The sequence below is a fragment of the Ailuropoda melanoleuca genome, chromosome 16, assembly GCF_002007445.2.
Source record: "Ailuropoda melanoleuca isolate Jingjing chromosome 16, ASM200744v2, whole genome shotgun sequence".
In the NCBI taxonomy this organism is placed as follows: Eukaryota; Metazoa; Chordata; class Mammalia; order Carnivora; family Ursidae; genus Ailuropoda; species Ailuropoda melanoleuca.
Window position 1 is genome coordinate 76,431,037 of NC_048233.1, and position 12,917 is coordinate 76,443,953.

General features: G+C 36.6%; 1 protein-coding gene and 1 pseudogene across 1 annotated transcript; both read left to right on the forward strand.

The window, feature by feature from the left end:
- The first annotated feature begins 4,439 nt into the window (after nucleotides 1-4,439).
- Nucleotides 4,440-5,468, forward strand: LOC100471978 (olfactory receptor 4A47). Its single transcript, XM_034646613.1, has 2 exons — nucleotides 4,440-5,292; nucleotides 5,362-5,468. The coding sequence occupies exons 1-2, from the start codon at nucleotides 4,452-4,454 to the stop codon at nucleotides 5,466-5,468; spliced, it is 948 nt and encodes a 315-aa protein (XP_034502504.1). The 5' UTR covers nucleotides 4,440-4,451.
- A 3,458-nt stretch (nucleotides 5,469-8,926) lies between these two features.
- The window catches only part of LOC117796602, a 5,718-nt pseudogene continuing 1,727 nt past the window's right edge, over nucleotides 8,927-12,917 (forward strand).

Sequence of the window (12,917 nt, forward strand, 5' to 3'; positions counted from 1 at the left end):
CTACCATGCATCAAGCACTTTGGAAACATTATATCATTCAATCATCATCATTTCTCGAAGCACCTGTTATTCTCTTAGAACTAAAAAATGAGGCTTAGAGATATTTAAAATAATGTTCTCAAAGTTATGCTATTGTAAATAATAAGACTAATTAATCCTGGTCACGTCTCTCCAACATATTTGGAATTCTGTTTAAAATCCACAGTTGGCTAGGTTCAAAATGGCAGACTCATTCCATCTTGCCTCATATCTCTGTTTGGACCGTGGCTCTTAACGCAGACCCCTAGGTCATCCAGCTTATCCACATGCATTTGTGTGCTTCCTCTTCCTGGACACATGTCACCTTAAAAAATTAATAAACCTTATTTTTAGTAAAGTTTCCAGCTTCTGGCTATTTGAGCAGGAAGTACAGAAAGTTTCTGTATAATCCTTGTCCCCACACATGCAAGTTTCTCCCACTATGGACCTCTCACATGACAGTGGTGCATTTGTTACAACTGAGGAAGCTATGCTGAAGCATTATTATCACCCAAAGTCCATACTTTACATTAGGGTTCTCTCCTGGTGCTTCTCATTCTATGGGTTTGGACACATGTATAATGACATGTACCCACCATTGTAGGATCATACAGAGTGCACATTTGAGTTTCTTCCATGTCTTTTCCTGACTTGATAGCTCATTCTTTTAGTGCTGAATAATATTTATTGTCTGGATGTACCACAGCTTATTCATCCTCTACCAAAGGATGTCTTGGTTGCTTTCATGTCTTGACATTTATGAATTAAGTTGCTAGAATCATCAAGGTGTAGGGTTTTTTTCTTCTCAACTTAATTAAAATATAATTGACATATAATATTTTAAAAGTTTAACANTAGGGTTTTTTTCTTCTCAACTTAATTAAAATATAATTGACATATAATATTTTAAAAGTTTAACATGTGCAAAATGATTTGGTATACATACATATTGTGAAATTATTACCACAGAAAGGTAAGTTAAAACATTGGTCACCTCACATAATTAACATTTTTTTTTTTGTGTGAGAACATTTAAGATCTACTCTCAAGTATATAACACAGTATTGTTAACTGTGTTACCATACTGATTATTAGATACCCAGAATTTATTCATCTTAAGTTGGAAGCTTATAGTTTTTGATCAACATCTCCCCCCTTCCCTAACCCTAGCTCCTGGCAACCACTGTTCTACTCTGATTCTGAGTCTGACTTTTCTTCCTCACTTTTGAAGGATAATTACACAGAGCACAGCAATTCAGCTTAGTGTTTGTTTGTTTTTTCTCAACANTGTGTGAGAACATTTAAGATCTACTCTCAAGTATATAACACAGTATTGTTAACTGTGTTACCATACTGATTATTAGATACCCAGAATTTATTCATCTTAAGTTGGAAGCTTATAGTTTTTGATCAACATCTCCCCCCTTCCCTAACCCTAGCTCCTGGCAACCACTGTTCTACTCTGATTCTGAATCTGACTTTTCTTCCTCACTTTTGAAGGATAATTACACAGAGCACAGCAATTCAGCTTAGTGTTTGTTTTTTTTCTCTCAACAATTTAAATACTTCACTCAATTCACTTCTTTCTGGCGTGGTTGCTGAGGAGAAGTTGGATGTAATCCTTTCCTCTGCTCCTTGTTGTGGTGGTCCCAGACTACTGATGGTGGTGTTATTGTCCAGGAATGCCTGTGGTACTCACCTGGGCCCATATTACTTGTAGTAGGTCCCCACAGACATTTCCCCCGCCGCTGAGGCCAGTGTTGGGGCTGGACTGGCTCTTGTGGTTCTTACTATGATTGCAGGACACACTTGACTGCAGTAGAAATGATCAGGGAACTTCGAGGTACAAGATATATTACACACTAGTCTGGAGGGTGCACGGCATATCCAAGGGCCACACCTGAAGTTGAAGGTGAAGAGAAAGAGAGCACAGACCTGGTGCTCTGCCTTTACTAGGGTCTGGAGGTGGTGGGGAGGTATCTAGGGTTTCGTGGGTTCTGTCTTCATTGGATAATTTAAAGCATAAGAGTGGGAATTAGAGCATGGAAAGGGAGAAGAAGGGTCACTCAAGTGGTCAGTTATTGAAGTTACCCAGGGCTTTCTGCAAGAGAGAACTTCATGATTGGAGGTGACTTAATTCCTTATCCTGTTGCTTTGCTAGTAGCTGTGTCATAAGCTGGCAGTGCATTTATTCACGATGGATGCCTTTTGAAATGGATGCTTTGGCAATCAAAAACTTAATGTCAAGCACTTACACTACACAAGCTTAATGTCAGATACTCACTCCTCTATAGGTAAGATGTTTTTTCCTCTGGCTGCTTTCAAGATTTAAAAATTTATCTTTGATTTTCTGAAGTTTGAATATGACATACTGCTATATGGTGTTTTGTTTGTTTGGCATTTATCTTATGAGATATTCTCTGAACTTCCAGAGGCTTGGTGTTTGACATTAATTTGGGGGAAAATTCTGAGTCATATTGCTTCAAATACTGCTTCTGTTGTTTTCACTTTTTCTTCCTTTTCTGGTATTCCCATTATATATATGTTACCCCTTTGGTAGTTGTCCCACTGTTCTTGCATATTCTATTCTAGTTTCTTTTTTCTGGGACTGTATAGTTCACCAGTGCTTTCAGTCCAACCTCCCCATAATGTAATAGGTCTAAAAGTATCTTTACATATAGATGTTCTTTTAAATTTTTAAAATTTGATGGAAAACCGCAGTGAATAGAATAAAGCAAAAGTCAGTCTTGGACATACTCCCAATTGCATGACTTGATGATATATCTGGTGAGAAGGTGAAAAGTGACCTGTGAGATTTGTCTTTACTGGGAAGAAGATGCTATTCTCTTCAGGACTGTTGCAACTCTTTCAGGAGGACATTTCGCAAATGTCCTCTCAAGATCTCAGTACAATTAGTTTTCCATATTAACAGAGTAAGATGTCCCCCAAATGGGAATGGTAATTTTTCTTTTTTGAAGGTACTAGAAAAGAAGTTAGTTTCTAGGGAACTATTTCCCTTTTAAAAGAGTTTGTTATTGACTTCTTATGTTACATAGGTTTGTCTGCCTTGATAAATTACCCTAACATGGAAAATTTTTGTTTTTCTGTTTGCATCATGGGATTCCTTTTAAATAGATCTACAATCAAATAGTAACAATTTTCTGAAGTACTTAGAGAACTCTGTGTAGAAAATGGACAGACACAGTCATGTGAAGTCAAATATATCCTTAAGGACTAATGCAGCTTTTTGTCCTCTGTGGTGATACTGGATGGAAGAGACATTTCCAGGTCTTTAGGAGTTAGTTAAAAAGTCCTCTTGCTGACTATGAACAAGCCTTCCAAAGGTAAGCCTATGAGGGTTAATGGTGGAAGCCAGACTTTTCAGTTGTATGAAGTATTTTATTATGCAGGAAATTCTTCTAAACTAGTTTATAAGAATTGAAAAGTTGAGAAGTTCTTTGGAATCACAGGAGATTTGAAGTCAGACAAAGTTAGTTTTTAATTCCATCTCTGTCACTGAAGGGTGTATGACTTTGAGAAAATTAAGTATCTAAGTCTGTTTCTTCAACTATAAAATGGGGATGACAGTACTTGTAGTGTAAAGATAAAATGTTGTACATTAAATGTGATTCTATATACATGGGCATATATAGATGTAGATGTATATGTAAAGGTGTATGTATATTACACATACACACACAGTGAGTGTGGAAATAGCACGTGATATATAGTTGTGCATGACAGATAAGAGATGTTCTTCTTGCAGCATTTGCTGTCATTAAAATATTTTGTACCGTGTAATGAGATGGAGGTCATTTAGGAAGGAATAGTTTTATTGTGGGAAATTAAAACCTTACCTTAATAAATACTTAATAGATACCCATCTGGAAATGTCATTTAGGTAGTTGTATACAGAGAGCCATTCATAAATTGTTCTCCCACTTTGAATATGTAAATTACCTTAAGTGATTCTTCACTTAGGAATTACAATTCATGCATGATGTTATACATGGTGTATCTTCCATGGAATTCCCTTTCCATCCTCTCTTGTTCTCTCACTTCTCCTTTAAAACTCAGCTAACATACTGCTTTCTCTGGGAAGCCTTCCCAGATCTCATGTTGATTTATGTGTTCTGGCACAGGGAACCTGTAGTCTACATGAATATATGTATAGTGACACTTATTAAATTGGTCTGTAATGGTCTGCCCCCTATATGTGAAATCACTGAGAGGAAGAAACCATGTTGTATTCAACTGGGTGATATCAGTTATGACAGGTTTGACATAAATTGATTTTTCCAGGTGCATTTTTTATTGAATAAATAAAAAAATTAAGCTTATAATGTATTAAAAGTTTTCCCCCTTTGTTTTAAAGGTAGACTATTTCTAATAACTTAAGTCAGCACCTATAAGGAATAGACAGAGCCAAGGAAATGGAACCAAAGAACAATGTTACTGACTTTGTCCTCTTGGGCCTCACACAGAATCCAAAGGAGCAGAAAGTACTTCTTGTTATGTTCTTGCTCTTCTATATTTTGACCATGGTGGGCAACCTGCTCATTGTGGTGACTGTTTCTTTCAGTAAGACCTTGGGCTCACCGATGTACTTTTTTCTTGCTAGCTTATCATTTATGGATGTCATTTATTCCTCATCTATTTCTCCTGAACTGATTTTAAATTTGTTCTTTGGGGAAAATATCATATCTTTCCAATCTTGTATGATCCAGCTATTTACAGAGCACTTTTTTGGTGGATCAGAGGTCTTTCTTCTGCTGGTGATGGCCTATGACCGCTATGTGGCCATCTGCAAGCCCTTGCATTATTTGGTGATCATGAGGCAGTGGGTGTGTGTTGTGCTGCTGGTAGTGTCCTGGGTTGGAGGTTTTCTGCATTCAGTGATTCAGGTTAGCACTATTTATGGGCTCCCATTCTGTGGTCCCAATGTCATTGATCATTTTTTCTGTGACATGTATCCCTTACTGAAACTGGTCTGTACCGACACCCGTGTCATTGGCCTCTTAGTTGCAGCCAATGGAGGACTGATCTGCAGTATTGTGTTTGTGCTCTTGCTCATCTCTTATGGTGTCATCTTGCACTCTCTAAAGAACCTTAGTCCAGAAGGGAGGCGGAAAGCCCTCCAGACCTGTGGTTCCCACATCACTGTGGTTGTCTTCTTCTTTGTTCCATGTATTTTCATGTATGTGAGACCTGCTAAGACCTTCCCCATTGACAAATCATTGAGTGTGTTTTATACAGTGATAACCCCANTTCCATGTATTTTCATGTATGTGAGACCTGCTAAGACCTTCCCCATTGACAAATCATTGAGTGTGTTTTATAGAGTGATAACCCCAATGCTGAATCCACTGATCTACACTCTGAGAAATTCTGAGATGACAAATGCTATGAAGATGCTCTGGGGAAGAAGCATCATAACTTGTTGTAAATGAGCACATCTTCCACCATGAAGAGAGTCATTTGGCATTAGGGTTCATTTCCTTAGAATGCAGAAGTCTTCTTAAATCTGATTCTGACTTTCCTTTCTTCAAAGAATTCCTGGTAATTATAATTAAAGAATGGACTAGATGGTTGTACTGTAATAAGTTTTCCTCCCTGCTAGAATAGAAGGTCTATAATGTCTTGTGTATCACTTCACTTAGAAATGTGTAATGCCTAGGGGCTCCTGGGTGGCTCAGTCATTGGGCATCTGCCTTCGGCCCAGGGCGTGATCCCAGGGTCCTGGGATCGAGCCCCACATTGGGCTCCCTGCTCCACTGGGAGCCTGCTTCTTCCTCTTCCACTCCCCCTGATTGTGTTTCCTTTCTCGCTGGCTGTGTCTCTCTCTGTCGGATGAATAATAAAATCTTAAAAAAAAAAAAGAAACTGTGTAATGCCTTTATAGCAAGAAATCCATAATAGATAATGCATTAGTGAGGAAATTTTTATATGAATACACTAAATTTCAATCAATTTGTGCATTTATTTTTTACATTTTTTTCAAGACTTGGTATTATTTTTAATTAGCTTCTTGCCATTTAATCATTTTATTATACTATTTAAAATACTCAATCATGTATAGAAAGTCTCCTTGTTAAATTTCAGTTGCTTATATAAGAAAAGTTGAAGTGTAATTAATAATAGCAAAAATGAAGACCTTACAAGATAGGATAAGGTGTAGTGTAAATTTCCTACTTATCTCTCAGCATGATCTGTAGTCCTCTTGCAGTCAATTCATTGGTTTCTTAAGATTTATCAGGTAATAATCTTTACAAATGCATGTGCATTTAAATATACATATGTGTGTTTTTTCTGTGTATGTAAATGTTTGCTTTTACTATGCAACATCTTTAAAAATTTTTCTTTATTATTTTAAGTTCAATTAATTAACATATACTGTATCATTAGTTTCATATGTAGAGTTCAGTTATTCATCAGTTGCATAATATACCCAGTGCTCATTACATCATGTGCCCTGCTTATTGTCTGTGCAACATCGTTTTTAAATACACTTTTAATTTTAAGATAGTTTTTATATATTTTTTTATTTTCATTTTTAATTGAAGTATACTTGATGTACTGTCTTAGGTTCAGATGTACAACATAGTGCTCTGACAACTACAGACATAACAGAATGCTCACCATGATAAGTATAGTCACCATCTGTCACCATACAAAGGTATTATGACAGTATTTACTATATTTCCTATGCTGCACTATACCCTTTACTTGAATATTTTAAAACTGTAACTTTGTACCTGTTAATCACCTTCACCTGTTTTGCTGGTCCCCGCAGCCCCTCCCTTCTTCCAATCATCAATTTGTTTACCGCATTTGAGTCTGTTTTTGTTTATGTTTGTTTTTTACATTTTATGTATAAGTGAAATCATCTGCAACATTAAAGACATTCCATACCAGTCTATAGAGATCTAACTCTTAGTGTTTCTTGTATTAGGTAATACTCTCTTATAAATATTTACTAAAATTAATGTATGCATTTCTATGGGTTATTCCTAACCTTTTTTTATGACAAAGAATTTTGCAATAAATAAATGGTTTAGAATATGTGCAAAGATGAGTTTCTAGGAGTGGAGTTGTTGATATATGTATTTGAGTCAATCAATGGTCTGTTAAATATTGATATTCATAGTTATTGCCAAACTACCATCCTTGAGGTGGTACACTGCTAATCACAGTCTGAGAGGCCTTCTGTCCACATTCTCAACAACCTGTCCCTAATAAATATTTAAGGCATAGAACAATCTGATTAAAATTATTTTTATTTCATTTTTTATACTTTAATCAAAATCCTTTTTTTTCCAAATTCCTTTTCATATAATTGAGTTTGAACACCTTCCCATATATTTAACATGACTTGTATTTCTTTTCTGTGGATTATCTATTAAAGTCTATTTCACTCAATTGTTGACCTTTCCCATGCTGATTTTTAGAAGTCATTTATGTACTAAAGAAAGGATCCCTTTTACTATTGTATATGTAATTATTATTTTTCTGTCTTGTGGTATTTCTAACTTTTTTATCCTATGTATATGTGGTATTTTTAACCTTTGTATACTATACTAACTTTTTTACATGCCTTTGGCATGTAAAAAAATTTGGCTTACATTTTATTTTATTTTTTTGTATTTTGCTCAAAAAGACTTTCCTCACTTAATTCATAACAAAATATTCTTCAACTATTTTTAGCACTTAATTGTTAAACACTTTTCTTGGTCTTATATTAAAACTGTTGATTCATTGGGAATTTATTTAGATACAGGAATTAAATAGGGATTGAATTTTGTTTGTTTTTATAAATGTTAGTTTTTTTATAGTTGTGTAATTATCTTTTTACCATTGACTTGAAATCCTGACTATTATATTCTAATGTCCCATTTGTATTTGGATCCAATTTAAGACTATTCTGTTTTATTTATCTCTTTATTCATGTCCCAATTGATATACAATATATGTTTTGATATATAACACATAGATATGTGATGAAACTAGCAGTCTCTCATTTTTGTTCTTTTCACATTTACACATAGTCTTACATATTTATGTTTCAAATTCAAGTTTAAATAGTAAGTTTAGACGTAAATAAGATAAATGTTTAACATTAAAATAAGTTGGTAAGTTAAAATAAGTTTAACATGGTTTAGTTACAAAACAAAGCCAGTTATTATGTTCAAGACAATTCAATTTAAGGAAATTAATTTAGGAAGAGTTTAGAGCTTTCCAGTACTGAGAACTGTTGTCCATGAGTGGGTCTTTTCATTCAACAAGTCATCTTTCTTGACCTTGGGTACTGCTTTCATTTTCTGCCTATGTGACATGTGCCTTCTAGATATCTGCTGTTTTTCACCCATGACCCGTAAAATGCTGCCTCGCACTTTTGATGTAAGAAAAACCATCTCTTTCAGAAAGTGTGTGACTGAAGTCTTTGCTGAGCATCTGTGTGGCCATCTGCAAAGCCCTGTATTATGAAACATCACAAGTGACAGGGATATGCCTTCCTCTTTCAGGTGGCATGTGCTAGAGGCTTTGTCCTTCCAACCATTCAGGTCCTCTTCACAGTGTGGCTGCTTGTGCATGGCTCCACAGTCATAGACCATTCACGCATGATGTAAACCTTTGCCTGAAACTCACTGCATGGACACTCATACCCTTGGTCTCTTTGTTGTTGTCAACAGTGGGTTCACATGCCTGTGAAAATTTTCCTCTTAATGGTCTCCTAGCTGGTCTTCATATGCTCACTGAGGACCTGAAGCATGGAGGGGAGACACAAAGCTGTGTCCACTTGTGTCTCTCACATCACTGTGGTGGTCTTAGTATTGTGTGCTGCATATTTGTATATTTGTACTCAATCACCACCTTCTCCACAGGTCAAGCTGTGGCTGTGTTGTATAGCATGGTAAATCCCTTGTTAAACGCGCACACTCAGAAATTGGGAGGTGAAAATGCCATGAAGAAGTTCTAGGGTAAAAATGCTAAGTTTGAGAGATACCTATAACTTTATAAGATAAATTTATCTATTAAATGGAAAAGAGAAAAGATAATTTCTATGTTACAGAGGCACATGAACACTATTTGTCCAAAGTATGTTTATTTTGACATATAGACACTGAGGAAAGGTCAAAGGACAAACTATTTATCATTGTAAAATATCCTATTTAGATTTATGTATTGTCCAATTGATTGTCAATGTTCACTGTATTGTGAGAATTAGATTTCTTGTAAAATCCAGATTGTCAGAATAAAGCTGTGGAGATTTTAATATACCAGTTTTGTTGTTGGATGACATATCAACTTTTAGACAAATTACCCAGGTATATCTGAAACCAGTGATCCTTGGATATTCTTTAGCTATTTTTTTTAATGATTTTTTATTATATTATGTTAGTCACCATACAGTACATCCCTGGTTTTTGATGTAAAGTTCGATGATTCATTAGTTGCGTATAACACCCAGTGCACCATGCAATACATGCCCTCCTTACTACCCATCACCAGTCTATCCCATTGCCCCACCCCCTCCCCTCTGAAGCCTTCAGTTTGTTTCTCAGAGTCCATAGTCTATCATGCTTTATTCCTCCTTCTGATTACCCCCCTTTCTTTATCCCTTTCTTCTCCTACCAATCTTCCTAGTTCTTATGTTCCATAGATGAGAGAAATCATATGATAATTGTCTTTCTCTGCTTGACTTATTTCACTTAGCATTATCTCCTCCAGTGCCGTCCATGTTGCAGCAAATGTTGAGAAATCGTTCTTTTTGATAGCTGAGTAATATTCCATCATATATACGGAACACATTTTTTTTTTACTTTATTTTTATTTATTTATTTATTTATTTATTTAAAGGCATCATTGTTCATTTTATAGAAGATTTAAGGCATGGGGTTCTTAAATTTTTTTTAAATGATTTTTTATTATGTTAGTCACCATACAGTACATCCCTGGTTTTTGATGTGAAGTTCGATGCTCCATTAGTTGCGTATAACACCCAGTGTACCATGCAATATGTGCCCTCCTTACCACCCATCACCATTCTATCCCATTCCCCCCACCCCCCTCCGCCCTGAAGTCCTCAGTTTGTTTCTCATAGTCCATAGTCTCTCATGTTTCATTCCCCCTTCTGATTACCCCCCCTTTCTTTATCCCTTTCTTCCCCTACTGATCATCCTAGTTCTTATGTTCCATAGATGAGAGAAATCATATGATAATTGTCTTTCTCTGCTTGACTTATTTCACTTAGCATTATCTCCTCCAGTGCCGTCCATGTTGCAGCAAATGTTGAGAATTCGTTCTTTCTGATAGCTGAGTAATATTCCATTGTATATATGGACCACAGCTTCTTAATCCAGTCATCTGTTGAAGGGCATCTCGGCTCCTTCCATGATTTGGCTATTGTNATTTGGCTATTGTGGACAATGCTGCTATGAACATTGGGGTGCATATGGCCCATCTCTTCACTACGTCTGTATCTTTGGGGTAAACACCCAGTAGTGCAATGGCTGGGTCATAGGGTAGTTCAATTTTTAACTTTTTAAGGGACCTCCACACTGTTTTCCAGAGTGGCTGTACCAACTTGCATTCCCACCAACAATGTAGGAGGGATCCCCTTTCTCCACATCCTCTCCAACAATTGTTGTTTCTTGCCTTGTCTATCTTTGCCATTCTAACTGGCGTAAGGTGGTATCTCAGTGTGGTTTTGATTTGAATTTCCCTGATGGCTAATGATTTTGAACATTTTTTCATGTGTCTGTTAGCCATTTGTATGTCTTCATTGGAAAAGTGTCTGTTCATATCTTCTGCCCATTTTATGATTTGTTTATTTGTTCCTTGTGTATTGAGTTTGAGAAGTTCTTTGTAGATCTTGGATACCAGTCTTTTACCTGTAGTGGCATTTTCAAATATCTTCTCCCATTCCGTTGGCTGCCCATTAATTTTTTTGACTGTTTCCTTGGCTGTGCAGAAGCTCTTTATCCTGATAAAGTCCCATNAAGTTCATTTTTTCTTTTGTTTCTCTTGCCTTTGGAGATGTGTCATGAAAAAATTTGCTGTGGCCGATGTCAAAGATGTTGTTGCCTATGTTCTCCTCTAGGATTTTGATGGATTCCTGTCTGAGATCGATGTCCNTTGAGGTCTTTCATCCATTTGGAGTTTATTTTTGTGTATGGTGTGAGAGAGTGGTCAAGTTTCATTCTTTTGCATGTAGCTGTCCAATTTTCCCAGCACCATTTATTGAAGAGACTGTCTTTTTTCCACCGGATGTTTTTTCCTGCTTTATCAAAGATTAGTTGCCCAAAGAGCCGAGGGTCCATTTCTGGGTTCTCTATTCTGTTCCATTGGTCTATGTGTCTGTTTTTGTGCCAGTACCATGCTGTCTTTGTGATCACAGCTTTGTAGTACAACTTGAAATCCGGCATCGTGATGTCAAATGGCAATATTTCATTCTTTTTTATGGCTAAATAATCTCCCATCATATATACATACAACCTGTTTATCCATTCATGAGTCAATGGACACTTCTGTGATTTGAGTAGTTTAAATAATGCTGCAATAAACATAGGGGTGCATATATCATTTCAATTTGTTTTTCACTGGGGTGCCTGGGTGAGTCAGTCAGTTAAGCATCTGCCTTTGGTGCAGGTCATGATCCCAGGGTCCTGGGATCCAGCTTTGTGTCAGGCACCCTGGTCAGCGGGGAGCCTGCTTCTCCCTCTCCCCCAGCTCATGCTCTCTCTCATCTCTCTTTCTCTCTCTCTCTCTCTAAAATAAATAATCTTTTACAAAATTGTGTTTTCATATTCTTTGGGTGAATACCCGGTATTAGAAGTACTGGTTCATTATGTCAATTCTATTTTTAATTGTTTGAGGAGCCTCCATACTGTTTTCCACAGTGGCTGCACCAGTTTGCATTCCCACCTACAGTTCCCATTTCTCCACATCCTCACCAACACTTCTTGTTTCTTGTATTTTGATTTTAGCCATTCTGACAGGTGTGAGGTGGTATCTCACTATATTTTTGACTTGCATTTCCCTGATAATGAAGTTAAGCATCTTTCCATGTGTCTGTTGGCCATCTGTATCTCTTCTTTGGAGAAATGTCTGTTCATGCCTTTTGCCTATTTTTATTTGGATTATTTGTTTTTTGGGCATTGAGTTGTATAAGTTCTTTATATATTTTGGATACTAACCCATTATTGGGTATGTCATTTGCAAATATCTTCTCTCAATCCTAGGTTGTCTTTTAGTTTTGTTGATTATTTTCTTCACTGTGCAGATTTTTATTTTGATGGAGTCCAAATAGTTTATTTTTGGTTTTCTTTCCCTTGCCTCAGGATGATGGTGTTCTGGAATATAGGTGAAGTTCGGTGGGGTGAGGTCTGGAGCCAATGGCCAAGAAAGAATTCTTGAGACATCTCTGGTGCAAAAAGGTGGTTTATTAAAGCAGGGCAGAAAATGCGGCCCTGGGTTTGTGAGGTGTGGCTAATTATATACTTGGGAGTTCGGGGAGGTAAGGAAAAAGGAGGTTTCAAAAGGATTTTTAAATGTTAAAGAAGACTCACAGGATACAGGAGGACTTGCCATTGTCATATTAAAGTGGTTTTTCCTTCTAGTAAGGCATTAACAGTAAGATAGGAGCTTCCTGGAGGAACATTGCACTTTGCCAGCTTCAAGTATCTGTCAATGGCTGCAGATTATAAGGACACCTCATTGTATCTACATTCCCTTCTGGAAGCTAGGCTATTGATAGAAATGCTTTGTTCTTATAAATTTCTAAGATATTTGTAAACTGAGGGAGACTCATGTCTTGAAGGATTGTAATCTAAGTTAACTATTTGTTTTTCCTTTAGGGCAGCCAGGAATGCCTGAGAAATGTCACATATATCCCATGG